Source organism: Leishmania martiniquensis, chromosome 13 (assembly GCF_017916325.1).
Source record: "Leishmania martiniquensis isolate LSCM1 chromosome 13, whole genome shotgun sequence".
NCBI lineage: Eukaryota > Euglenozoa > Kinetoplastea > Trypanosomatida > Trypanosomatidae > Leishmania > Leishmania martiniquensis.
Genome location: NC_090148.1, coordinates 217,749 through 244,453, shown reverse-complemented (window position 1 = coordinate 244,453; position 26,705 = coordinate 217,749). Strand labels below are relative to the sequence as shown.

Below are 26,705 nucleotides of genomic sequence, written 5' to 3'. Positions count from 1 at the left end.
CTGCGCACGTGCCTTCCCATCATCTCTGTTGGCGTCTGGGCACCTTCCGTCATTGGTTGCACTCCTGTTACGTATCATCTGGTCGGTGCTGTCTTTTCCCTGCGCCCGCTGTGAAGCCCGTCGGCACGGGTGGTCTGCGTACGTGTCTGACCGTGTGTGAGCAGTTGAGTACAGGGCGTCGAAGCGAGGATAGAGGGAAGCGGTGAGAGACCACCCCCGACCCTTCCTGACGCGCACAAACCTGTAGACGCACACCAGCTCCGACACGGTGTGCCGGCCTTCCGTCCACCTCTCTCCGTACTCACACATGCACAGCCACCCACCCACCCCTCACACACACACACACACGCATCCTTCCCACACCCTCCCCGGTCTGTCTGTAAGTTCCGCACGGCACGTCCTCTAAGGTGAGGAGAGTGCCTACAAGGCAAGCACCGACACATACAGCCGCTGTCTCACGCGCATGTAGGCAATGTCCGCGGCAGCGCGCACGTACAGGCACATCGCCGCCCATGCGCTCTCCACCGACTTTCGGGCGGCCACGTCTATCGTTGAGGTGCCATTCCCAGCGGAGCTGCATCCCAAGGCCATTCTCGTGAAGAACAAGTACCTCGGTATCAACGCGAGCGACATCAACTTCACAGCCGGCATCTACCAGCCCGATGTGCGGCCACCTTTCGTTTGTGGCTTCGAGGCCGTCGGAGAAGTTATTGACGTGGGCAGCGGCGTGAAGGACCTGAAGGCTGGTGCCGCCGTCGTGACACAGAGCTACGGCGCGTTCGCCGAGTACCAGGTGGTAGCGCGACGGCACGCCAAGCCCGTACCACGCATTGCGAGGGAATACCTGCCCCTCGGTCTGAGCGCGACGACGGCGTCCATCGCGCTGGAGCACGTCCTCAAGCCGCAGCCTGGCGAGCGCGCCGTCGTGACGGCAGCGGCAGGCGGCACCGGGCAGTTCGCTGTTCAGCTGCTCAAGAAGGTCTATGGCTGCCCAGTCGTCGGGACGTGCTCGTCGTCATCGAAGGAGTCCTTCCTCCTCAGCGAACTCAAGTGCGACGGGGTGGTGAACTATGAAGCAGAGGGCGACAACACGGCGGCGGCGTTCCGGCGCTGCTATCCACGCGGGATCACCATCGCGTACGAATCCGTTGGCGGCGACCTCCTCGAGGCGGTGATTCAGAGTCTCACACTGCACGGCCGCATCGTCTCGGTCGGCTGCATGTCGACTTACCAAAGCGGCTCCGTCGAGGCAGCCCGTCCGGGTCGCAAGCCGCTGCCACTGCAGCTGCTCGCCAAGAGCGCTTCCCTCTCGACCTTTTTTCTCCCTCACTTTTCCAAGTACGAACAGCAGCACTTCGACCGCCTCTGTGCGCTCCACGACCAGGGCGTTGTGCACAGCTGCATCAGCCCGAGAACATTCAAAGGGCTGGAAAGTGTGTATGACGCGGTTGAATGGATGTTTCAGCGGAAGAATTGCGGCAAGGTGATGGTGGAGCTGTGAGGTGGCCAACTCCCGTCCCCCCACCCCACCCCACTCACACACACACGTACGCCCAAGCCTTTCATGCCCGCCCGCAGCGCACCACAGAGCGCAAATTTCGTTGCGTACAGGAGTGTCGGTCGGTGAGCGAGAGAAGGGCGAAGCAGCCCTTCTGTTTCGTCGGTTCTCCTAGGCGCGCGTCATGCACGTGCGCGCACAGGTGTCTGCGCCTGCGTGCACGCGTCATCAACCGCACGGCGGCTACAACGAAAGGCGGGTCACACAGATACGCGTGCCCAACCGCCCCCGTTGCAGAGCATCTAACGCACCCCTCCCCCGTGTCTCACTCGCTGAGGGGGGGTGCCCCAAGTGTGCTTGGAATGCGTGGCTGCACTTGGCCCTCACCCACCTCCTCATCCGCCACCCTACACGGGTCGCCATCTCCCCCCCCGCCCTCCTCCCCGTCCTCTCTCTCTCTGCCTTTCGCTGGGTGTGTGCGTGGGGGCGCGTGTGGGGGGTGCAGGTGCGAGTGTTCCACACAAGCGCACGCCTCCACACTCACACACACACACAGACACGCCGCGGTTGGGACTTGGCACTCTCCTCCTCCCGCGATCTCCTCCATCATCGTCTTCAATTTTCTTCTTTTTTGTGTCAGCCGCCCGTCATTAGTCACGGCCACTGCGCGCTTTTTCGAGGGAGAGTGTGATCTGTTCATGTCGGTCGGCGTAACACCTCCCCACCCACTCAACGCTCTCCATCGCCGTTGGCCCCTCCCCTCCCCTCCCCTCCTTCGCCCCCCCCGCCCAAGCACGGCAGGAACATCATAAACAAGGGGCAGAGCAATGGCGAGTGCGGGCAAGCTAAAGGTGCCCGAGACGGCGGAGGAGGCGAAAGAACTTGTCGCCATGATGCGGCAGCTGCCGGACAACCGTGTCTGCTTCGATTGCCCGCAGAAGAACCCCAGCTGGTGCAGCGTGACGTACGGCATCTTCCTCTGCATGGACTGCTGTGGCCGTCACCGTGGCATGGGGGTGCACATCTCCTTCATGAAGTCCGCGGAGCTGGACAGCTGGTGCCCGCACGAGGCACTGCGTGTGGCACTAGGCGGCAACGGAAAGGCAAAGCAGTTCATGAAGCAGCATGGCAATACGGACCCCAAGTCCTTCTACAGCTCTCCTGCCGCCGCGCTGTACAAGCGCATGATTGACAGGGTTGTCAACGACTTCACGCAGAGCGGGCAGCTGACGCCGGCGTCGGAGGGTGTGCCGAAGTCGACCAGCTGTGCTTCTCCCACGTCCTTCGCCGCCGCCGCTGTTGCGCCGCCCCTCTCGCCCACTCCCGGCGACAGCCCCGACGTGACGGCGGAGGGCAGTCCCACGGCGACAGCCCCCATCGTGGCGATATCCTCCAAGCCCGCTGCGTTGGGGACGAAAAAGGTGGGCGGCGGCGCGGCGCTTGGTGCGAAAGGGAAGAAGAGAGGCTTCGGCGGCGTCGCCCGCGTCGAGGGGTCCATCGAGGAGTCCACGCGGCCGGTACCCGAAGATCTGTTGTACGACCGCGAGGCGGAGCAGCGCAAAGCCGCCGAGGAAGAGATGGAGCGCCGGCGCCAGGCCGAGATAGCCGCCGCCGCCGCCCGTGCAGTGAACCCAGACACGCTCGGTCGCAGGGAGCCGAGTGCGCCGGAGGTGCAGCAGGCACCTCGCCAAACCGGCTTCATTGGCAAAAGCGCTGAGAACGTCAACGGCGATCTCTTCGACGAGACAAACGCGCAGGTGTCGTCTCCGTCGCCGCTGATGAGTCAACCATACGGCACGGGCAGTAACAGCGTCAGAAGCACCTCGCCGTCCACCGCCGTGAAGGCAACCACGCCGCCGTCGATGCCCACCTCAGCGGCGCCGCGCGCCGGGCCTGACTTCCGTGGTCTCGGTAACCAGGCCTACGTGCCTGAGGCCACCTACGGCGGCGCGAACGGTGGCATGGGTGCGTCCACCACCGCGAGTGAAGCCCTCTGGCATGTCACGGAAGCCGCGCGCAGTCTACAGCAAAGCGCCGCACAGGCAACTGGAGCCTTGGGAGAGGTGATGAAGAATTTTCTGGATGACCTATAGGTAATTCAGAGAGGAGGGAACGCGGCGTAAGGTGATATTTGGCGCTGCTCTGCGTCGGTGTCAGTGGGGAAGGGGGTGGACAGGATGTCGAGGGAGATGGGAAGCTTCTCCCTCGCCCAACTTCCGTTACCCTGCGCGTTGTGGCTGCTTGTCTCTCCTCCTCCTGCATCGGTGCGTTGCGGGCAGCGCCTCTTTCGTTTGTTTAGGGGTTGAGATCGGAGTTGGTCATACGTGCTCGAGAGTGTGTGTGTGTGTGTGTGTGCAGTGCACCGGTACGCGCACGCGCGATGGTGCAGGCCCGCGTGCATCTACACAGGTCGTCTTGCTATACCTCCCAAAGACCAACACCTCCTACGACAAAAGGGCCACACCGCCTCTGGTGTGTATGTTGGGGAGGGGGAGGGGAAGGAGGGGAAGACCGAGTCACGCCCCTACGTCGTGGAGAAGGGCCGGATCGGTGCGTTGCTTCGGATGCGGGCGGTGAGGCCCCGCGTGGCGTTGCGTCGGGGCCACCTGCAGCAGTTGAATGCGTTTCTGTCATCCATACGGTAGTTTCAGCGTGACTTGAGTGTAATCCACACGGCCTTCCACTACCCCTCCCCCATGGGTGTGGACAGTCCCTGCCACCCTGGAGCCAAAGGAGCGGGGGTACACGGCGTGGAAGCGGCTGCGAGGCGTGGGTGGGTGGAATTTGCGGCAGAGACCGTGCTCTGGCGACGGAGTCGGCTGCATTACGGTAATGCGCTCTGGCGCGCTTCTGCCGATGCGGAAAGCCGGCCAGACGACTCGTAAAAGAACCTGCGCACGCCACTTTATTTGGCGACGGAGGCAACGACGAAGCAGCGCATGGCGCGCGGCACCGCGCCGCGAACACGCAAACACCCAGGGGCGAGGGCCACCCGCCGCCCAACCCCCGAATGCAACGAACGGGGCACACGCCCCGGAAGCCCAAAACCACACCAGCCCACCCAACCCAACCCTCCAAGAACACGCTAGCCGGCCCCATCAAAGGACATTTCCGGAGGGTTACCCGCGGCGCGGCCTGGCGCCCCTCCCACGGCGCGGCCTGGCGCCCCTCCCACGGCGCTGAGGCAGGCCTCGCTCAGGGGGGCACGTTCGCGGCGTGGCCGAGGGCCGATTGGGGGCGGGGGGTGGGGATGCCATGGCCCTGGCTTTTGGCGGAGCGGGGCAAGCCGAAGGGGGCCCCCAGCGCAGCACCGGCGGCGCCACGCCGCCCGTTCCTTTTTTTTTTTTGGCCCGCGTAGCTGCAGTTCGACTCACATTGTCATTAGCCATCCATGTTAGTTCCTCCCCATGCACCACCTTACGCCCTTTTGGCAGCATCGCCGTCCAGCGCGTCGTTGATGCGCCCGGCTAAGGTCAGGGTGGCGTGCACCTCGGATAGCATCAATGGCGCCTGGTGAGCGAACAGCGACCGCGCCGCCGCCAGCGCGCGCGGGCTGTTGCGGTCCTGCAGGCTCGCCGGCAGCACCACCTCCGACACGCTGCACGGCCGCACGCACGCCAGGACGAGCGACTTGCACGGCGCACCCAGCGCGGACTGTAGCAGCTGCGTCGTCTTGCAGGTGCGGAACGGCACATACGGCGACGCAGCACGCCAACGCCGCCACCACTGTGTCACCTCCTCGCCAGCCATGCAGGTGTCCATGAGCGCCAGCACACGCCGGCGCAGCGCGAGGCGGCCCTCGTGCCCGCCGCGCTGCCGGGTCGCGCCGTCGCTGCCGAGCTTCGTGAAGCGTGGCTGGAGGAACACTGGTGGGCGGCGCGACAGCGTGACGCCTGGGCGACTCACCAACGCCCCCCAGCGGCGCACCAGCGCGGCAGTCGCAAGTGGTCGTGTGTCGTCGCCGCCGTGCTGTTTTCCCGGCTGCCTCGCCGCCGTGTCTGCCTCGGTCTGGACATCACGACACGGATGTGCCCGCGCCAGCGCCAACAGCACCTCTGAAACGGCGCTCAGGCTTGTGTGAATATAATGCACCTCTTTTAGCGCGTCGCCTGTGGCGCCGCTGAGCTCGATGCGCTCGCTGCCTGCGAAGTCGGTGAAAAGCAGCTCTGCCACACAGGTTGGCGGTGGCGCTGCCGCTGCCGCCTTAACGCTGGCGGCTTTGTCAGAAGGCGTCGCGATTGCGGCGCGCAGGAAGCCGTAGCCCTTTGGCTTAGCGGCAGCACCTGTGGCCCCCGCGCACGCTACGGCGTTGCCGATCGTCGCGCCGTTGCCCCCCTCCACCAGCGCTGGCAGCACAGCAGTTGCACACGCCGACTGCGCCGCGGTGGTGGACGCCTTGGCCGGCATAACAGGCCGCCGCACCTCGACTCGGAAACGCAGGAAGAGATGGCTGCGGCTCGACCGCGCCCCCCGAAGCGTGGCGGCGGATCGGCGGCGGTAGAGACCGAGCTGGATTGCCTGCAGTGCCTCCACCGCTGAGCGCACCTCCACCTCGCTCGCCTTGATGCGCCATTGGGGCTGCCCTGGCGGCTGCAGCCGCTGCGAGATGGCGGCTGCAGCATCTCTGCCAGCGCCGCGTCCGTATGAGGAGGGCGGCACCAGCTCCACCTGCAGCTCCGTAAGATGCTCCGGGTTGCTGTTCTTGATGTGAGGGGCAGGCAGCCATCCGGCGTTCCAGCGAGGCCATGCCGCACGAGAAGACGCCTTGCTGTCGGGCTCAGCAGTGCCCGCGGCACTCGGAGGAGTGTTTGGCAGTAAATCATACACGTGATCGTTGTACACCTCGTACATAGAGAAGAAGACGGACTCGACCACCGGCTCGCTGGCCTTGGCCCGCGGCGACTCGCTGCGCAGGTGCGCCGTCAGCCACGCCACCGCGCGCGGCAGCAGCCCGTCCCCCTCTTCGATACCCGCACGCTCACGCCAGTCGCGCTCCTCTCGTGCGTGCCGCTCAGCACTGCGCTGCCTCCGCTTCGTAGCCTTGATCTCTGCCAACGACTCGCGCATGCGAGCTTCCATCGCCGCGCCAGCGGGGTCGAGGCATCGGGTAATGCCTCGGCGCCCCGGCACGCCCACGGTAGTGATGCCGGTCGGCGCACTGGCGACGTCGTCGCCCTCGTTGCTGCGACTGCGGCTACGGCAGAAGCCAAGGTCGCTTGGCACCTCAGCGCTGACAGGCTCACCGCCCGTTCGGCGGGTGCGTGATGGCGACTGCGCGGCGCGGGGGCCGACCAGCGCAAACGTCTTGCCGCTGCTGACAGCGCCAAAGGCCAGGACGGCGACGTGCTGCCCGGTGCGGCACATGTGCTCTAGCAGCGGCTGCAGCTGGTCCTCGAAGAGGCGCTGCTGCGACCCGGCGTCGTCGGCGGCGACGTCGTAGGCCGCCCACAGCGTGTAGCGGTGGAGCAGGTGGCGCGGTGGGTCGGCCACCTCCACCACCCGACATGGGGCGGGCTCGGCGACTTGGGAGCCGTGTGCGGCATTCGGCGAGCCCTCCAAAACGCGGACTGCGTACCCGCCGTCAAGCTCCGTCGCCTCGGCGGACGCGAGCCCCGTTGTGGGCAGCCATGGACGCCTGCTGGGCGGCCTCAGCCGCGCCACCACCCGGAAGCACCCATTCTGCTCCTCCGCCGTGCACCGGCGCACGTGGGCCTCCCACCGCAGCCGAGTCACCTCCGCCTCCTTCAGCGCCCGTTGCTGCTGCAGCCCTTGCAGGCGGGCTTTCTGGGAGTGGTAACCAGCAATCAAGGAGAGGCAGCGAAGGGTGAGCACGTCACCCTCATCCTCTAGCTCATGCAGCAGCGTGCTTGACATGGGGCAATGCATGTCGTTGTGGGCGTGCAGCACACGCAGCCAGTGGCGAAGCAAGTCGTCGCGGCGCTCACCGAGGCGAGCACGCACGGCATCCACCTCTGCCGCGGCGGCCTCCTCCTGGGCCTCTCGCAGCGCACGCAACCGGCCCGCCGACTTCTGCGCCCTCACCGCTTCCAGGCGCGCCGTCAGCAGCGCCTTCCTCTCTTGCTCCAGCGCCCGACAACGCTGCTGCAGACGTGTGAGGAGGCGTCGCTGCTCAGCGGCCGCCGCAGCGGCGATGGACCCCCGCTGCGTCTCGTACGTTGCCTGCGTGGTCAGCTGCAGGGGAGGTGGCGATGGCAAGGGCGCTGGCGCCGGCAGTTGCGCGTGGTCATTAGATGGGGCGGGCAGGGGCGACGACGGCGCAGCCTGCCTGTCCCAATCAGGCGCGGCGGCATTCCGCACCGCTGCCGGCACCAAGGCCGGCAGGGAAGACCTCAGCGACGGCTCATCTGAAGGTACTGCGCAACAGGAGCGCAGCGGGGTAACTGAGGGACTGTCCGGGGCAGCGGCCGAGGCACGAGGCGCGCTGGGCAGTGCGTGCCGCCCGTGTTCCAGTGGCTCGTCGCTGGCTGCCGAAGAGCTTTGACTAAAGGCTGACGACGTCAACTCAGTGGAGGGGCGCGGCAATGACGTTGTTGGTCTAAAGGGCCACACATGTGCATGCGTACGAGAAGGCGACTCTCCTACCACAACCGCGTCACTCTGACGCACGCATTCGTGTCTGTCGGCGGTGCTGTATGTGCCAGTCCTCCCGCGCGCGGGTAAACGTTTGTCGTGGAAGGCGCTTACGCTCGGTATCCGCTCGATGGAAGACGCCGTCTTCTCTTCTGGCAGCGGTGTAGACGCAAAGGTGCTGGCGTGCCTGCTCGGCACCGACGACGCTGTTATCAGCTGACTAGACTCCACGTAGCCCTCATGCGAGCTCGCGTAGCAGGAGGAAGGCCGCGCCACAGCGCCCCGCTGCCTCGATTCGGTGGGTGCTGCCGCCCCACTCGTGCGCGTGAAGGCGTAGAGTGAGTCGCTATCGCCGGAACCAGTGACCTTGTTGCCGCTGCTCAGAGAACTGACGCTGGAAGACGCACCTCTGCCGCGCCTGGGAGGCAGCCGACGTGATAAGGATGTCGCTGTAGTTGTTGTCACAGTGGATTGCGTTGGCCGCACTGTCTTCAATTCGGCAGGGTGATTATTAATGGCCTGCAGCGCAGCCCGATGCGCCCTCGTAGCACGAACGGGGGAGGGTAACCGCGGTTGCCTCTCCTGCTCCGACGCGAGCTCCATGGATCGAGGCAGCGACGACGGCGTCAACGAGTGATGCAGCAAGTCGGCGGAGACGCGGTGCACCTCGACCACCGCGCCACTAGGCAGCGTTACAGCATCGCTGTCATCGAGTGGAGCGCCATCAAGCAGGAGCAGCAGCCGGTGCGTCTGTGCTGCCGTGCCTGTCAAGTAGTTGTCAGGTGAGGCCAAGAGTAGGTTGCGCACGGTATGCTGCAGGGCGCGGTGCGTCACGGACGTCAAGGAATGGAAGGGGTCTTTCAAGGGCGCTGTGATGTGGTAGTGGTGGCCACTTGCTGCATCCACAACATATATGTCGCCGTAGCCCGCGGCGCCATCCGGTGCGCTAGCGCTGGTATCACGTGCCGTTGCTGCAGTCGTGCCACGGGATTCTTCCGAGGATGATGATCGAGCATCCTCGGATCGACCGTCATAGCGTGTGCTGATGACGCTGCTGCTCTGTGAGCTGCACGATGCGCTATCCATTTGGGAGGTCTGCAGGCGCTAGATATCCCCGGATCAAGCACGCCGGCCAAGAAGCACAGCAGTTAGCGTCTACACGTCACAGGAGGAGAGGTGAGGAGTGTTGCCGGCGGTGACGATGCGGGTGAACGAGAAGCGTACACAAAAATCTCTGAGAATGAGTCTAGTGGGAGAGAGGAGGCATGAGCATGAGAGACGCGCCTGTGTGCTTGTCGCTGTGCAGGGGCGAAAGAAATCTATTGATCAATGCCTGTGTTGGCAGGCACGGTGCGTGTGTCGATCAACTCCGAGTTCGGGGGCGGGGGGAGGGGGGCACCAGGCAGCCTTAGACGACTAGTACGCCAGTGCAAGAGAGGAGGAGGAGGCTGCGTGAGAATAGGGCCGCCTACACGCCATGTCCGTGCGACAAGTGGGCTATCGGCTGTGTGCGTGTGGGCATGTGCGTTCGCTTACATTTTGGAAAACGTGAGCCGAGCGGGCTTGGGGAGAGGGGAACGCGAGTTGCGCGCGCCCCCTCCCGTGCAGAGGCGTGTGTGCACGAAAGTGCTGTACCACGCGCTCCGGCCGCAATCTGCATCATCGCCTTCCCCTTGCTGCCTCTCAGAGCGTGTGCACCTCCATCGGCTGCAGCCCGTCACGGCGAGCACGGCGCGTGCGCAGGCGAGCACCTGTCGCCACCACCATCGCATCAGCCGGTGCTCTGGAGTGCATGGGTAAGCTGTGCTTGACGAGGAGAACCAAAAAAAAAAGGAAACAGCCACAAAGAGGTGAAGGGAACACCGAGAAGGCCGTTGGGGAGAGTGGGGGGAGCGTCGCTCTCCCTCTCTCCACCGCTGCTCCATCGGCAGCCCACTTTTCTTTCGCCGCCATTGCCTTATTGTCCCCCATCTTCGGTACCGTTCTATGGAAGGAGGAGAGAGAACACCGAGTGACGATCAGCACATCATTCGCACGCACACACACATACACGCCATCCACCATCATCGCGGTGAGCCCAGGCACGAGGACAACAACACATACATCGTGGAGGACGGATTTCGCAGCGGAGACGACCGAGTCTCAACGTACCCTCGACCGTACTCCGGCACGCACACACACGCGTATATTATTTTTTACTCCTCCGCCAATCACAGAGTCCCTTCAGAGTGTCTATCTATCTGTGTGTTTGTGTCTGTTCGCGCGCTCTTCACGAAGCACACACACACACGCATGCATGCACGCGCAACCTCCTCGCCGTCATCTAACGGTTACTCTTTGCACCCTTTACCACTTCATGGAGGGAGAGGGGGTGAAGAGAGAAGGCGCCAGGAGGTGAAGTGCCTCTTCCCCACCGCGTGACCCCTCTCGACCCCTTACCGTCCCCCCTCCCTCATTCCCCCACTGAGCTGCAGGCGCGCACCCACGCGCGCAGCATGGCTGGGTCAGCCAAAGGAGCACACAGAGTCTCGGAGAGAGAAAAGGGAGAGCAGAGCGGCGGCGTGCACCCGTCATTCTCTGCCATCACACTCGTCATCGGCTTTGCAGCGCGCACACGTGATTCAAAAAAGAAAAAGCAGCGCACCTTCTCTTCCCCGTCACCGCTCCCTCAGTCGACAGGCCTGTCCCTTTCCTCTCAGCACTGAGGCACGCTATGCAGGGAGGATGGCGAGTACGCGTGGCAACAAGGGCATGCGCCCACGCACACACGCACGCCAGCGCTCGAGGAGTGGGGGGGCGCGAGGTGGAAAGCAAAAAGAGAAATAGAGCGTACAAAATAATACCGCGCAGCTGCCACGCGCCCAACGCCGCAGCACAGACGCAGAGAGACTCGGGCCCGGGCACAAACATGAGCCGACGCGGTGCCGAGCAGCTCAGGCAGGGGACCTCGCAGACAGGGAGGGGAGAGGGGAGAGAGACCGGCTGGATAGCCGCAAAGAGGCACGCTGGCAGTGAATGCTCTCTCTCTTCGCGACTTCGCTACTGCAGAATACCGGACGGAAGAGGGCAAAGAGGGCACCGTCAGCAGCCACACACAAGCGCACAGGGAGCACTACGGAGGATGCACAGCGTGTGCTGCGGAGAATTCGAAACGCCATCGTGAACGTCGGCGACGATGCGTCGGGAGTGAGGGGGAGGGGAGGGGGGGCAATGAACATCAGGCAGCTGTCCCCCGCACCCCTGGCGGGTCCAACACGGAAGAAGCGAGGCCTCCCATGGGCCAGAGAGAGGGGGGACAGCAAAGGAGGGAGGAGGGTGACGACACGCGCGTGTGGTGGATAATGGCCGTAGGGGTGGAGGGAGGGAGGAGAGGAGGCACGGGTACACCTGTACGACTCATACACAGAGGACAGGGAGAGAAAAACGAAGGAGAGAGAGGGCACGTCTGTACGCCCCCCTTGCTGCGCCCGCTGCTCTGCTGCGTTGGCCCTCTGCGCAGCCATCATAATCGATGAGACGCCCTAGCTAAGGTGAAAGGGGGTGAGCAGACGGAAAGCAAAAGAGGCCAAGAAGGCGAAGACAGGGCACCCATGCTCGCATCGGAGAAGAGATATTTTTTGGAGCAGGCGCGGCGGTGGCGCGAGAGTGCAAGAGGCACAGTGTACGGTGGCGGTAAAGGTGTGCACACACCCACGCAGACACCTATTGCAGGCATGCGCACATGCACAGAGACACCGCGCGACATGAGAGTGCGGCAGCGTCTGAGCAACCATACACAGTGTACGGTCATCCACGGGCCGGTTCGCGACATCGCATCTATCACCTCCGTATTGGAGAAAGGGGGAGAGAGAGGACATTGTGTGCAGTGCAGCGGCACTTGCGAAGGGGAGGAGACCACAACAAGAGACCCTCCCCTCTTCTCGCTGCACGGCACACACGAAGACGCCGTATCCGTCCAATCAGCTGCTCATGACAGCCTCAGCGCTCTTCTCCGCCTGCGAGCGAGTGTGGGCGCCCTCCTCCTCGGCAACCTCAGCCGCGGCCGCTGCGATCTCCAGTGTCTCCAGGCGGGCCATCCAAATGCGGCAATGGAAGCGCGAGAAGAGTGAGGGCAGCAGAGGACGGAAGTCGACGCGGGTAGGGCTCTCGTAGTAAAAGGTAAGCTTGGCCTTGTTGAACTGATACACGGCCGCCACCACCTTCACCGGCAGCCGAAGACGCGCGGCCGCCTCGCGGCACGGCTCCAGCGTCGACTCCGCCTCCTTCACATCGGCGTACAGCCAGCGGTACTCCTCCTCAGCAGTGGCCGGCCGCAGCACCGGAGCGGGGCGGTCCTTGCGGCTCAGGGGCGACGTCGCCGAGGCCATTGTGGCCAGCGTGCCGGCAGCCTCGTCGCCGTCCAGAACATCACACTGCACAACGCGGCCCATGTCAATGCCGCGGTCCTCCTCGAACAGGACACACACTCCTGGCTTCAGCGCCGTGGACGAGACAGCTGTCACACGACGCTGCATGTGGCCCTCGATGACCACTGCGTAGCTGGTCGCCTGCGCTCCAGTTGAGTGGCACTCAGTCGCACCGGCAGCGGCACCACACGCAGCCGTTGGATTGGCGGCAGCAGAGGTGGCGCTGGCTGCTCCCTGCTTCGTGCCGCGGCGCTGAGAACGTGGCACAGGCATCGCCCCTGCAGTGTCGGGCACCGTGAAGGACGCTGAGGACGACGGCGGCAGCAGCGTCTGTGACGTGGCGGTCACTCCCTTCGTGCCCGCAGCGGCGCTGCTGTTGCGCACGCGCTGGGGCGAAATGGCCTCAAGACAACTCGCTAGTGACCGCTGCGCGCCCTTCGGCGCTGCGCCCCGCGAGCCCTTTGCCGACGTCACAGTCTCCACGCCACTGTCCTGACGCCGCGACGTCTCAGACGTGATCGCCGTCTTGATGGTCGTCGACGACTCACCGTGGTGTTTGCCGGATGTGCTCGGCGTGTGGATGATGGTGGTGATATTGCGGCTGGCGGCGTTCTTGGACGCACTAGGGCGGGCCGACGGGACCCGCTCCACCTCAGGTGTCTTAAAGGCGGTGGAAACGGCGGCTGCAGCGCCCGTCTCAGCCGGCGCGGCGTTGGGTGCGCCCAACTTCTGCGGTGTGACAGCAGCGGCAGCGGCAGCGGCGGGCGCGGAGGCGTTTGTCTGAATCTGTGCAATGAGCTGCATCATCGCCCGCTGGAGCTGTGCGTTGCTGCCGTTGTTGGCGTTGCTGTTGCTGCTGTGCGGCTGCTGCTGCAGTGCGAAGGCGGTGTGGCGCGTCAACGCGCTCACGCCGGACTCCGAGTGGGCCAAAGCGCTGTTCTCCCGCGACGAAGAGCGGCCGCGCGCGTGGATGATGCGTGCGTCACCGGAGGAGGCGGCAGCAGCAGCAGCCACGACGAACGGAGAGCCTTCCGCCGCCAGCACTTTGGCAGGCGTCGCCGTTGGGGTTACGGCGTCGCTACGGTGCCCTTCGTTGTCGTTGTCGTTGTCGTCGCCGCAGGTAGGCAGAACGCGGCGCGTAGAGCCGGTGAGTCCCATCACCGACCCCGACCGGTCGACCTCGGAGCGCTCCTCCGTACTTGCCAGGCAGGCATGCAGGCGCTTCACCGTCGAAGCACCGCCGTCGCCGCTGCGCGTGACGGAAGCCCGCGCCTTGCTACTGTTGCTGGCACTAACGGTTGTCGTGGACATCTTGGGCGGGCGGCGCTTTGGCGTCTCGTGCGTGTTCGTCTCTGTCTCGCTCACCGCGGCTGTTGTGGACGTTGGTATTGGGTGCTGGGACTTCGCAGTCGACTTGGCCGTGGCGGCGTCGCTGGCGTCCTTGTTAGCGGTATGCTGAACGAAAGATGCACCACCCCACCTCAGCACAGCCGCGGTGGTGGCAGAGGCCAGTGCGTGGGGCAGCTGCTCCGCCTCGGTGTAGCGCTGAGAGCGTTCTGCGAGCTGTGCGTCTTGGCTTGCCAGAACAGCCGCGGTGACCGCCGAGACACGGCGCTGCGAGGGCTGTTGAATGGCTGAACTGGGTGCTTGGCACTCTCTCTGCATCTCTGCGTCCTCCCTGTCCAACGCCACCGTCGGCGGAGACGGCGGCGGTGCAGTGGCCGCGCCGATGATCGCCGACTCGGGGGCTGTCATGGCCGCTTCGTGGCGATTGTCGAAAGCCTCCCCGAGAAGGTCAGCACCGTCGTTGGCGGTGAGTTGATCTTGCCATAGCGCTAAGGGGGTCATGGAGGCGGTGCCGGTGACAACATCGATGAACTGCGAGTGGAACACTGGAACCGATGGCCCGTACACCGCCTTCGCGGCCACACACGCCGCCACGGGAGTCTTGCGCGTGGCACGGCGCTGCGGCGGCGGCGGCTCCGACGGCGTGTGTGGCGGAGCAGTAGCAGCAGCACTGTCAACAGAAGTGGTAGCGGCGGTGGCCGACGCGTAGGGATCGGTCAGCTGAAGCTGCATCGAAGAAGCGGCGGCCGCGGCAGTGGCGCGCGCGTACGCGCCTCGCAGCTGATGGGACGACTGTGCAGAGAACGCAGAACCGCCCGTGGCACTTGACCCGATAGAGGCAAAGGTGGCGCCAGTGGCCAGCGGGTCGATATTTACAGCCACGGAAGGGGAGAACGGCGACAGCATAGCAGTGGAATGGCTCGCGTTCGGCAAGGGTGCGAAGGCGAGCGGGGAGGACATCGAGCTGTCGCCGCCTGTGCTGCGCGCGCACATCAGCGGCGACGCGACCGTGAAGGAGAGGGCGCTTTGCGTCGTGGCAAAGGCGGCGGAGTTGCCGTCGGCATCTTCGCCCTGCGGTTGCCTCAGCACGTACTGGTGCGGAATGAAGGCCGGAGAGGACGCGCTCAGCGCGCGCATGGAGGATAGTGACGACGGCTCGCGCTGCAGCACTGTGTCCTCTTCCAGCTGCTGCTGTCGGGCAGACGAGTGCGGGTCGCTCATATGCGGCTCCTGGTGCACAGTCACTGTGTTGTCCTTCTCCTCAGTGCCGGCGGTGCTTTTCTGCATTGTTTCAGCTCGCGGCGCTGTTGCACGACGCCCGCTGGGGTTGTTGCCTGCGTACCGCCGCGTGTTGGCTGACTTCGGCATGACTCCTCTCCCTTTCAAATCGTCCGTATCTATGTGTGTACGTGTATGTGTGTGCTCTGTGTGCGCTCAGCCCAGAGGTGTGATGGTGCAGCCGAAGAATCTGTGAGAGCCCTTTCGCGACCCCGTTCCACCTTCAGAGCGGCTTAGCTACACCCCCCCCTTCTGTGTGTACGTGTGTGTGCTCGTGGCGGTGGGCTGTTGAGTGTCTATGCGAAGATGTCTGTGTGCGTGTGTTTGTGTATGTATCTGAATGGGGCGTGCGAGTGAGTGAGTGCTGTACGATCTATGCGTGCGTGCGTGCGCGTGCTAATACCGCGGTCTCTGTAAGCTGAGCAGAGAACGGCACGCGTGCGTGCGTTTGTGAAAAAAAAATGAAGCTGAGATGTGCGGAGGGGCACAGTGCACCTGTGCGAGGGGTGAGAGAGCAAAGCAGCGCAGGGGACAGAAGCAGTGGCCAAGAGGGGGTGAAGCAAGCGATGCGGAGTCGTGCGTACAACGTGCACAGTGCTTATGTATAGGTGTATAGGTGTATAGGTGTATGCGGTGTGTGCGTGTGTGTTTATGTGCGTCGCTGTACGTATATATCTGGGCGTACGTGTGTGTGTGTGTGTGTGATGAGCAGCAGGGGTGGGCCCACATGTACTCCGACGGTAGCAGCTGCAGGATAGCGAAGAAGACGCCAGAGGAGGGGGGTGCGGAAGAGTGTTAACAGTGAGAGGCAAAGCGAGAGATGGAGGCGGGGGATATTCGGGACCTGCACAGCGACGACGAGAGTGAGCGTCATGGCGGTGGCAACAGCTCGACCGTGGCAGTGGCAGCGACGCCGGTGACGATGAAGCTGCGTGCGAGTACCAGCGGTATCAATGGCTCGTGGGCGCCTATGGATACTCTCGACAAGCCTACGAGCGCGTGTGCGTGTGGGCGTCATGCAGGGGGGAGGGAGGGTAGTTGCGTACTCACCTACTTCAGCCGGCGGCATGGCCACGTGCGTGTAAGCTCCCCAGCACGTACAAGCAGCGCAGCAGCGATCGGGAGAGAGGAAGGGTGAAAGCGAAGAGGCGAAGGGAGCAGCTGAGGAGGAGAGGAAGCAGCAGTGCGCGGGAGAGGCTCCCGCGGCATTAACGCCGCAGCTCACGCTCCTCATCCCCGTTCCTGCCCTCACCGCTGGCCCGACGAAAACTTCCCCCGTCCGTCTCTCAGTCGGCACACACACACGCACACACGCATGCGTAGTTCGCGCCATACCTGACGCAGCACTGCTGCACTTTACTCTCTCCGCCCCTTCGCGGCACGCCCTTCTTGGCTTCCTCCGTAACGTCTTACGGCGTCTGCGTACACGAGAAAGGCCCCCGACCACCACCGGAAAGGGAAGAAGCTCGACGAAAAAGAGCGCCGGCGCGCTCACATGTGCACAGAGACTCACGGGGCTAGAAAGAGCGGCAAAGGGTAGCGATGCGAGAAGAGAGAGGCGCATACAATGGTCGTTTGTGTCCGTCACGGACATCACCGCCCACAGCTCCCGTCCCCACCACCACAACGCCTCTCCTCCTCGCACTCCCACTCGCCTTCGTCACGAACGTCGCCTACCCACTCCCACGGTGGAGCGACTGTTGGCGAGTGTGTGTGTGTGTGTGTGTGCACCATTACACATTAGATTTACCTTTACACCCTCAGTGAAATCGTCGACTGCTTGCCAATACCAGAGCACCGACACACACGCACGCACACATCCTCTCCGCCCTTACTCTTCGTTCTCCATTGCCTCAATGCGCATGCGCTTTTTGGCGGGGCTGCTGTGGTCCTCTGCGTCGTTCGCCGTCACCGCCGCGCGCACGTCGGCGAACTCGTAGGGGCATCTCAGCACCGCGAGTACCTCAGCAGGCAGCGTGTCCTCCGACATGGTTGACCGCATTGCCGGCGGCGTCGCCACAGGGGCGGTGGGCGGCGCGCCGCACAGAACCGTTACCCGCTTCGCCATGACAGCCACGGTGGCGCTAAACCGTGCCGTCACGTAGCCGTGCTTCGTGCGCAGCGGGGGCAGCCTGTCCACCACACCCTTCTTCTGCAGCACATGGATGCCGAGCTTTCCCTTTAGTGGGTTCGCGAGGCTCTTGAAGTGAAAGGGGAAGCAGAAATGTGCGTCGGTGATCTCCTGCAGAGTCTCGTTCGCCTGCTTCACCCGCGCGTCCGCTTCGAAGTCGTGAGGGGTGCGACGAAACAGCGTCACGGGCTTCTCCGAAAGTGTGATGCGGTAGTTGTCATTGTTAGTAAAGGCGACGTCGAGGCACCACACCTGATGCTCGTGCACCTCGCAGTCGGCCACATCCTGATGCGGGCCATCGCTCGCTACGCGGCGGGCAATGATGCAGTCCATCCCGTCTGGCACCCAGCGCTTGCTCCGGTTCGACAGCACACCCTCCACAGCCTGCACACCGTAGTGCTGCCCAATGGCCGCGATGAGGTCAGTGATGTCGGCGTTCAGCGCGCCAGGGCGCAGCGCATGCATCATCGCGAGCAGCGCTACGCGCGCTGCCTCGATGGCGTTGCCTACGGCGAGGCGCGACGACGATGTGGCCGTCGCGCCACCCCTCTTCCTCTGCGACGCCTCCTCGTCACCCTCTGCCGCTGCAGTCGCCGCTCTCGAAGCGACGACGACGGTGCGTGCGGCACTCACTGGGTAGCCGTCGAGGTGGCACCCAACGTGGACCTTTACGACGTCACCATCCTTCAAGATGGTGCCGTCCTCCACGCGGTACGGGCTGTCATTGCACAGCATCTCGTTCACAGACACGTTCGTCGGGTACGAGATGCCGCGCGCCAGTCGCTTCCCGTCCGCTCCCTTCGTCTTCACAAACAGCCCTTTCAGCCGCTTCACAATCTCCTCGTCCCCTACGTCACACAGCGCCTTTGTGTTGGCGCCGGGCACGCACGCCGCCGCGAGCTGATCCAGCACGGCGTCGACAATGCGGCCGCACTCCTTGTATTTGGTCATGGTCGTGGTGTTCAAGACGGTCTCGTCTTCGTCCTCACTGGCCTCCATGGCGTCATCGAACAGCTTCTCGAGGTCGGCCAGGTTGCGGCGAAAGGCGGCGGACTTGGAGCGAGTGCCGGCACTGCTCGTGACGCTGCGACCGCCGCCGTCAGCCGACACAAACTTCGCTGTCGCTTTCGTCGCAGCCGCCTTTGCAGCCGCAGGGACTGCGTCCGCTGCTGCCGAGGACAACGACGACGGCGCGTGACCCTGGCGTAGTACCTTGAGCGTCTTGTGTGACGCCTCCGTCGCCACGGCCGAGGGTGTCGACGACGCCGCGGCGCTGTCGTCGTCGGCCGCCTTGACCGCCTTGCGCGCCTCCATGCTCCTCCTCAGCGCGTGTAGAGACATGGAACGGGAGCGCTTCATCCGAAGCGTCGGGCGGCCGCTCTTGCTGCGGCTGGAGCTGTACCCGCGGGCCATCGTTTCAAAAACGGATCCTTATGGTGGATGCTGTGCTACCGGAGTTGGAGCGCAAAGCAGCGCACGTATGAGTCCGTGTGCAAACGTTGCCAGTGCGTGTGGGGGTGCGTGTGGGGGCAGAGGATGAAGAGGGGCGAGGAGTAAGAGCGCAACTCACACCTTGGTGCCCAGTCGCACGGACGAGGATGTCGTAGAAAAGGGCGAGCTCACACGCGCATACAAGTCGTGCATGCTTTGGTGACGCGTTCGTGTGTGTGTCGGAGAGCGAGGAAGGGACGGGAGGGGAGGGGAGGGAGCAGCCCGTGGCAAGACGACCCTCTGCCACCACCCGTACACCTTCAGCCTCTCCAGCTCGGATGCAGCCGGTTGGGCGCGCACACACACAGGCGGCCACGATGCGCGCAGAAATGATAAACGATTTTCTTCGTGTCGAATGAGACGCGTCGCAGTTGCCACTCAGCGCACAGGAAGAGAAGCGCAGTTGTCGAGGATGTGGAGAGAGGGGCATGAAGTAGATGGCGTGTGGATTGGCAGTCAGGCGCACGCGCATGCTTCATGGATCCCACAGGCGCCAGCACACATTAAACTCGATCCAAAAGGCGGCAGCAGCAACCGCAGCCATCGCAGAAACGCGCAACCGAGACGACCAAGCGACAAAACGCGGAAGAGAGAAAAAAAGGGAGGGTGGTGCGGGTTGGGGAGGAGAGTGCATGAGGTAGCGGTGGAAAAGGTGGACGAGGGGGTCGATGGTGAGCGGAAAGGGAAGAAAACAGAACAGTCCAGGCCCCTCTGCTTGCTGCTGAATCTGTGTGTAACCCTGCTTCCCCACCACTATCGCCCACCCACCCACCCTCCCATCGCAGTTACACGCTAGCCCACACCAAGAGTACCCAAGGCAACAACGTCAGCCTCGCCGTCGCCTCACCCCTGCAGGCCCCTCCGCCTAGTCATCGCGCTCCACGTAGTTTCCATGGTGTGTGCGTGCACGGCGCACGCGGTGTAATCTGTCATCGCCACTTTCAAGGCTCACTTACGCTCGCCCTTCCCCTTGGGTGCCACCCACGGCATGGCGACCGTTTCGGCCCTCGAGCTCTGCCAGCTTCCTCTCAAGCTCTTCGATTCGCTGTCGCTCTGTGGTGGCGGCGTCAGCGTAGGCTTGTGCGGGAGGCTGGTTGTGCTGCTGTGGCATCTGCTGCTGCTGTGGCATCTGCTGCTGCTGTGGCATCTGCTGCTGCTGTGGCATCTGCTGCTGCTGTGGCATCTGCTGCTGCTGTGGCATCTGCTGCTGCTGTGGCATCTGCTGCTGCTGTGGCATCTGCTGCTGCTGTGGCATCTGCTGCTGCTGTGGCATCTGCTGCTGCTGTGGCATCTGCTGCTGCTGTGGCATCTGCTGCTGCTGTGGCATCTGCTGCTGCTGTGGCATCTGCTGCTGCTGTGGCATCTGCTGCTGCTGTGGCATCTGCTGCGGCGGCGTCGTGGGAGAACCGGTGGCCTCCGGCTCCGCCGACGATCGACGGTTGTTCATGGCTTCGTTGTCGAAAAGCTGCGCGTGGTGCAGCTCGTTGGCCGGTATCATCGTTTGATGCACATCGTGGTCGTACTTCACCTCCACGATGGGGGAGAGGTGGACGAAAATGATGTCGTGATTTTCCGACAAGCCGCCCGTCTGTGCGGAGAAGGAGAGGTGCACTTCGCCCTCCGGCATCGGCAGGTTAGTGACTTGGAAGCACTCCGACTCGGTGGCCTCGCTGTCCCTCGACAAGAAGACCTGGAGAGTCCCTTTGAAGTACACCATGCGCATGGTGGCCATGAGCGGCTCGGATACGCTCTGGTAATCGAAGATGCAGCTGGCCACGCTGTCGCCCATGAAGTCATTCTCCGGGTTAAAGCGCTTCGCCGAGGAGCCGTCGTTGTGCACGAAGCTCACCATCGGGTTGTCGCGGCGGTTATCGTTGTCGTACGAGTCGAATAGAATGCCGAAGCCTTTGAATGTGGAAGGGCGGCCAAATACTGGGCCGTCTGAGAGCGGCGGCTGCGCCACCCACATCCCGAAGCCGTCCGCGCCAGTGCCGCCCCTTGACCGATACACCCGGAAACCTACAACAACTTCAAATGCATTCATGTCCAGCGGTTCGGTGTTCCAGAGGTGGCCTGTCTGACTCTGCTGGTCAGGTGTCAGCCGCACGTAGTGATCCGTGATGACAGAGGAGCCGGAGATGCTCCAGTGCGGTATCTCGCCATCGCCATAGTACTGCCGCAGCAGCGGGGGGGCAAACGAGTGATGGCCGATGGCCGTTGAAAAGTCGCGGTGCTCCTGCAGCGATGTCAGTCGAGGTACTGCGTTGTAGGCCGCTACCAGAAGTCCATCAGCGCCCATGGCGAGCACCACGGCAACGCACACAGCTACCCCCCACCAGGAGCGACGGCGGCTCTGGCGTTCGGCTGCGAGGTGCCCGTGCGGCATTCTGTATGGAGGGTGAGGCAAGGGGGAGGGTCGGTGAATCAGGCGGGGATGCGCCTATACCTAAGCTGGGGTAAGGGCGAGGAGGGGAAACAAGCTAATATGTACGCACACACACACACGCACACGAGAGAGAGAGGGGGGGAGGCGTGAAGGCGGCTGTGATGGGAGCACTGCGTGAATAGGTGGGACAACAAAGATGACGCAAAGAGCGCGCGTGTATCGCCAAAGCGGGAGAGAACGCGGGGGCGGGGGCGAGGAGGAGGGGGGAGGGCGCGCGCATGTGTCCATAGGCCAAATACAGGGTTCGATAGGCGTTCGTATATATATGTGGAGGGAGAGGGAGAGAGAAAAAGGGGGGCGACGGAAGGGGAAAAAGCGAAGTTCAGCAGCCATGATTCAGTCCGAGCGACAGGAGCCGCGAATTCTCACTTCCCCATACTGCTGCCCCACCGGGGGAGGGAGGAGGAGGCACAGCGCGAAAAGGGCTGTCAGAGGGAATCTGCGGGTGGTGGGCACACTCACATGCACACACACACACACAGAGATGGACGGAGAAGGGGCGTGCCGTTTCTCTACTCTGGCCGTTCGACGGCGTCCCCCCCCCACGCACACACCACACCACACCACCTCCATCGCACGGCACGGCAACCCATTTCAGCGTACGCGCATACGCGCCACACAGTCCCCACAGCTCATCCTGCCGCTGTTGGCCCTGGCCGGCCACATTTGGGTCGCCTGAGACGAACGGCCCTGCCGTCGAATCGAGCCCATGCATGTCCGCGCAGGTCGTCGTCCTTGCCCGTCTCCCCGCATCGTCTTCGCATACGCGCTGCGCGGCCGGTGCCGGGCGGACTCGAGTGGGACTGCACGCCCTGCGTCAGGTGGGGCAGCGGTGGTGGTGGTCTGGGTGCATGCCGGACGACGCCAAGGGGAAGGTCGGCCAGCTTCAGGCCAGGGCGCTGTACCCTGTACGCGTGCTGTGTCTCTCCCTCCCCTCCAGTCGCTCTGCCAGCCGCGACACTTCATGACGTCTTTGTGAGTACTTTCTACAAGAGAATCAGGAAGAAGCCGATGGGGCGATGCACAGGTGCCCTCGTCCTACTCCCGGCATCGGCGCCACATCATCCCCACCTGGCGAGATGTGAGAGGGGTCGCCCGCCGGCGCACCCGTGCGCCTCGGACCGGAGGAGTGGGGAGGACGGACGCGCATGCTTGCCGAATCCCCGCCGCGGTTTGCCGTGAGCGGAAGCAAGCGGTGTCATGAGCGCACGTCTCTGGCGCCGCGCCAGCCCACGCCTATCCACCAGAACTGAGGGCCGATGGCGGGCTCTGGGGCTTCCTCCTCCCGCCGCGCATCATCAGAGGGCGGCAACTCCCGCCTCCTGTACGAAAGAAGCAGCTTCCAGTGAGCGCTTGCGAGAGGGGAAAGAAAAAAGTGGGACGAGCCGCGCAGGCGCACCATCGCATCTTCTCCGGTTCGTCGACACGAATCGTATGCAAGTGCCCCTTTTTCCCTCCCCTCCCTCCCTCCCCACCCCCTGTAATCCCTCGGGAGAGAGAGCGAGGGAGACTAGGCGCAGGAAGTGTGAAAGGATGTTAGCACGATCCCCTCTCGGATGCACGCTTGACGCGATAGGCGGCAATCTCCTGCTGCAGTGAGATGTCCACCTCCACTTCCTCGTCGATGGACTCGCCAGAGATGGGGTCGACGTGCCCAACCTGACGAATAACGTTCTGCAGCGCGTCGTGCTCGAACCGGTGCCCGCTCCTGAGCACCACAGGTTCGCGCATCAGCTTTCCCGTCAAATCGCACACGTACGCCGCGGGATGGTGCGATAGTTTTTTCCTGTGAGACTTGCGTTTGGGGGGCGGGCTGTGGATGTTGCTCGGCGGCCTCTGCGCGCCTGCATCGCCGTTGCGGCTGCGCGGATCGGCTTGGGCCGCCCGCTCCAGCCTGCAGTCAGGCAGTCCACTCAGTAGCTCCGACAGCGACATGAGCAGCAAAAGGTTCTGCATCATTGCAAGCTGCGACTCTAGCGCAACGAGGTCGGCGACGCGGTCTGCCGCGTCCTGCAGCGCCGCCTCCTCCGCCGCAAAGCACTCGTGCATCAGTGACAGAGGCATTGCTGCCGTCGGTCTCGCAGAACGGGGACTCCTCCTCGCGCACGCACAAGGCAAACCACTCGGCGATGGACATGAGTGAATCCGACGGCTGCGCTGCGGTCACCCCACCACCGCCGCCGGCGTCGCTGTACGAGTTGGACAAGGTGCAGCGGGTCTTGTCCGCGGCAATGGTGCGAAGCAGCAAACGGAAGGCCTCCGCGAGGTTCACCGGGCTAGTCATTGCCACCGCGTTCATGTTCACGAGACACTCGACCGTCAAGAGCATCACCTGCATGCCGCCATACTGCAGGCGCAGGTGTGGCTCCCCGCGATGCACCTGCGCCGCGAGGCACGCCATCGAGGAGAGCAGCGCTGGAGTAAAGCCCACAGCTGGTTTATACAAGGCAAGCCGCAGCAGCCGCAGAAGCGTAATGGCGGTCGTGAGCAAACTGTGCTTCACCTTCGCCGTGGCGCTGGCGCCGGCGCCCGACATCCACACCTGTATGGCTGCGATAACAGCCGGCACCGCTGCAGACGCAAGCCACTCATGGCAGCTGGGCTCACCGAGCAGCCGGGCCCGCAACTCCCTGGAAAGCCGCACATCCCGGCAGAACTCGGCCATGTTGTCCAGTGCCCGGCATAGCAGCGCAAAGGCAGAGAGCCAGTTCAGCAGCTCCATCTGCTGGTCCGTGCTGGCACTGGTGACGGTGTGCGCCACATCCGGGCGGCCAAGGGCGCCAAGCGCGACTGACCCCGCGTATCCCTGTGCTAGCGACGGCGGGCTGCGGTTGTAGGTGGATTTGTGCCACAACGCGCACAGGGACGCCAGCAGCTGCTCCAACACTCGGTGGACCCGCATCTCGGTGAGCAGCGCAGCAATCCTATCCTGAAAGCTCTCCACCGTGAAGCTCTGTAGTGAGCTGCTACTCGGTGTTGCAGCGGAGTCGCGGATCGGCTCGGTGGCGCCGTCCTCTCCGGTGACGTAGTAGGTGGCCGGCACGGTTAGTTCGTAGAGAGACTGCAGCACCGCCTGCAACAGCGGCCACTCGCACGTCTCGCCATGCTGAACCACGATGTGGAGTAGCGTCTGCACCATCGCGCCGACATCACCCTCACATATGTGCTGCAGCAAGAGTCGAATTACCTTTGTGTCATAGTTGGTGAAGCGGAAGATCAGCACGGTGAACATTTCGCGAGCAGAGGAAAGATCCTCAGCCCCGTTTGGCCCCCTGAGCGCCAGCATTTCCTCCACGCTACTGTTCATGTTGTTCAGCGTACGGCATAGCTGCCCCGTCCGGAACGCTTGGATGGGTGGCTGAGAAAGGGTGTAGAGGCACTCCAGGGACGCCAGCCGCAGCGCGTAGTTTTTGCCACTCTTGTTCAGGATTGAGAGGCACTTCTTGAGTACATCCTGCAGCGCCTTCGCCTGCCCGGGCTGCTGAATAAGATCGGAGGCGGTCGAAACATCTGCGAGGGCGGAGGCCACAGCAGAGACAGTTGTCAGGCCGATCGTCTCGATGGACTGCTCGCACAGCGACTGAACCGCGGGGTGCACCGGCATGGTTCGTGCAAAAGAAGCTGGCGAAACGAAATGCTTCCGAATAAGATCAGAGAGAGGGGGAGGGACAGACGGTGTGTATGGATGTGGGTGGGGTGTGGGTGTCGTGACGATGACAGAGGAGGGGCGGCAGAGGTCCCGGGCAGGAGGTGCGCGCGGGGAGGGGGGAGGGCAAACAGATGCGCAGCTCCACGAAACGCAGAGCACGCTCTCCGCACGACGTGAAAGGCGGAAAGAGGGGGGCAGCACGCACACACACGCACACGAGGCAGAGGGAGGGAGAGAGAGAGAGCCGCCACGAAGAAGGCGTTAACGGAACGGATTATGGGGTGCGGTGTTGAAAGTGCCGAAGGGTGCGAAAGTATCGAAACGCACCGGCGGTGCACACGAGCAGAAAGAGGGGGTGGGTGGAGGAGGGGGGAGAGTGTGTGCCGAGAAGAGTACGCGCACAGACGCAGAGATGGAATCATCAACGGATGCGCACCATCAGCGAGCTCGTGCACAGGTGGGGGAGCGAGGCGATGAGCGCCGCCCCCATCTGTTGTTGCTTTACATGTGCTTTTCTTTCTCGTTTGATGCCCTGCGTTCGTCTCCGCGCACGTGTGTGTGGGTATGTGCGTACGTTGACAGCAAAACGCAAAGGCCCGCGCAATCATAACAGAAAACACGCATAGAAAAGAAAAAAAAGAAGAACGGGGGTGAGGAGGGGGAGGGGGGGCACAACTCCACCCCACACACCCCACACCCAGCGAGACCACCAAGAGGGGGCGTCAGAGCAAGTCAGAGAGAGAGGGAGGGGGGAGGGAGGGGCTGTGAGCACCGCGATTGAAAGCACAAAATAATGTAAAGCAAACGGTAACGAGATGGCAAAGCCACGGGAAAGAGAAGGGAGAGAGGGGGAGGGGGAGGGGCTGCGCGGGTACTCGTGAGAGAGTGGAAGTGTGTGTGTGGTGTGACGGATTTACACTCACAGAGCACGAAGCGCACGGAACCGTACAGAGACACACCATCGCCCCCGCCCAACTCCTGCCCTACCGCCTTCAGTCGACCTGGCGCTTGGGAGCAGGCGCCACCTTGGCAGCCGGCGGTGCAGAGGGATTCACAGATGTCGGAACGGTCGCTGTGTACACGGCTGGGGCGGCTGCCTGAGAAGTCGGCATCGGCACTGGGGCTACCGCACTTGCATCCGCCTCCTTGGCCGGGTACCGCACCCGCACTGCGCGCGGTGGGACCGCGCGTGCGGCGTGCGCAGCCGACGGAGCTGACAAACTGCTGGAGAAGGCGCCGATCGCATCAGCATCGTGGACCTCGTCCTCGTCGCTAAAGACGTCGTCCTCATCGGCGACGCTGCGCAGGCGCAGGCGAATCGCCTCCCTGAAGGCGTCCCAAAAGCCCGGCGGGTCATCCACCTCCCTGACGGCCGGCACCGTCGCGGTCGGCCAGAACCACAGCGGAAGTGGCAGCCCCTCGCCTACGGTCTCCAAGACCCTACGCCACCTAAACGGCGATGCCTCCTGCATGGGGCTCGCCGAACCCTCCTCGGATGCATGCGTCGTTCGCTCCGACAGCACGGGCTGGTACTGCGCACCGTTGTTGTGGGCCCGGACGGCCCGGAGCTCGTCTCGCTGCTGCCGCAGCAGCTCCGTGAGAAGACCCACTCCGCGGCCGGCCGCGTAGAGGTACTGCACCAGGAGCCCCAGTCCGACAACGGCGAAGCTCGCGCTGTACACAAAGACCAAATACAAGACGGAGTTAGCGTCCCCTGAGGCCTTGAAGAAGTAGGTGTACCCCCACGAGACGCAGTAGAGGTCCAGTGCGTCTGCCACTACCAAGGACAGGCACAGGTAGAAGAGGAAGAGGACGTAGTACTTGCTGTTCGCGTAGCCAATGCACCGCCCGCAGCAGATGCAGTGCAG

General features: G+C 63.6%; 7 protein-coding genes across 7 annotated transcripts; 2 read left to right on the top strand and 5 right to left on the bottom strand.

Moving 5' to 3' along the window:
* Positions 1 to 472: 472 nt before the first annotated feature.
* Positions 473 to 1,501, top strand: LSCM1_05886 (uncharacterized protein; the record flags this gene model as incomplete). The annotated part of the gene is made up of 1 exon (XM_067323322.1): positions 473 to 1,501. One exon carries the CDS (start codon positions 473 to 475, stop codon positions 1,499 to 1,501), a length of 1,029 nt encoding a protein of 342 aa, XP_067180273.1.
* Positions 1,502 to 2,325: 824 nt separating this feature from the next.
* LSCM1_05885 (uncharacterized protein) lies at positions 2,326 to 3,591 on the top strand (the record flags this gene model as incomplete). The annotated part of the gene is made up of 1 exon (XM_067323321.1): positions 2,326 to 3,591. The coding sequence occupies one exon, from the start codon at positions 2,326 to 2,328 to the stop codon at positions 3,589 to 3,591; it is 1,266 nt and encodes a 421-aa protein (XP_067180272.1).
* Positions 3,592 to 4,915: 1,324 nt separating this feature from the next.
* LSCM1_05884 (uncharacterized protein) lies at positions 4,916 to 9,175 on the bottom strand (the record flags this gene model as incomplete). The annotated part of the gene is made up of 1 exon (XM_067323320.1): positions 4,916 to 9,175. The coding sequence occupies one exon, from the start codon at positions 9,173 to 9,175 to the stop codon at positions 4,916 to 4,918; it is 4,260 nt and encodes a 1,419-aa protein (XP_067180271.1).
* A 2,873-nt stretch (positions 9,176 to 12,048) lies between these two features.
* LSCM1_05883 (uncharacterized protein) lies at positions 12,049 to 15,210 on the bottom strand (the record flags this gene model as incomplete). Its single annotated transcript, XM_067323319.1, has 1 exon — positions 12,049 to 15,210. The coding sequence occupies one exon, from the start codon at positions 15,208 to 15,210 to the stop codon at positions 12,049 to 12,051; it is 3,162 nt and encodes a 1,053-aa protein (XP_067180270.1).
* A 1,741-nt stretch (positions 15,211 to 16,951) lies between these two features.
* Positions 16,952 to 18,664, bottom strand: LSCM1_05882 (uncharacterized protein; the record flags this gene model as incomplete). Its single annotated transcript, XM_067323318.1, has 1 exon — positions 16,952 to 18,664. One exon carries the CDS (start codon positions 18,662 to 18,664, stop codon positions 16,952 to 16,954), a length of 1,713 nt encoding a protein of 570 aa, XP_067180269.1.
* Positions 18,665 to 19,694: 1,030 nt separating this feature from the next.
* LSCM1_05881 (uncharacterized protein) lies at positions 19,695 to 21,128 on the bottom strand (the record flags this gene model as incomplete). Its single annotated transcript, XM_067323317.1, has 1 exon — positions 19,695 to 21,128. One exon carries the CDS (start codon positions 21,126 to 21,128, stop codon positions 19,695 to 19,697), a length of 1,434 nt encoding a protein of 477 aa, XP_067180268.1.
* Positions 21,129 to 23,088: 1,960 nt separating this feature from the next.
* On the bottom strand, positions 23,089 to 24,792 carry LSCM1_05880 (uncharacterized protein; the record flags this gene model as incomplete). The annotated part of the gene is made up of 1 exon (XM_067323316.1): positions 23,089 to 24,792. One exon carries the CDS (start codon positions 24,790 to 24,792, stop codon positions 23,089 to 23,091), a length of 1,704 nt encoding a protein of 567 aa, XP_067180267.1.
* Between the last annotated feature and the right edge of the window lie 1,913 nt (positions 24,793 to 26,705).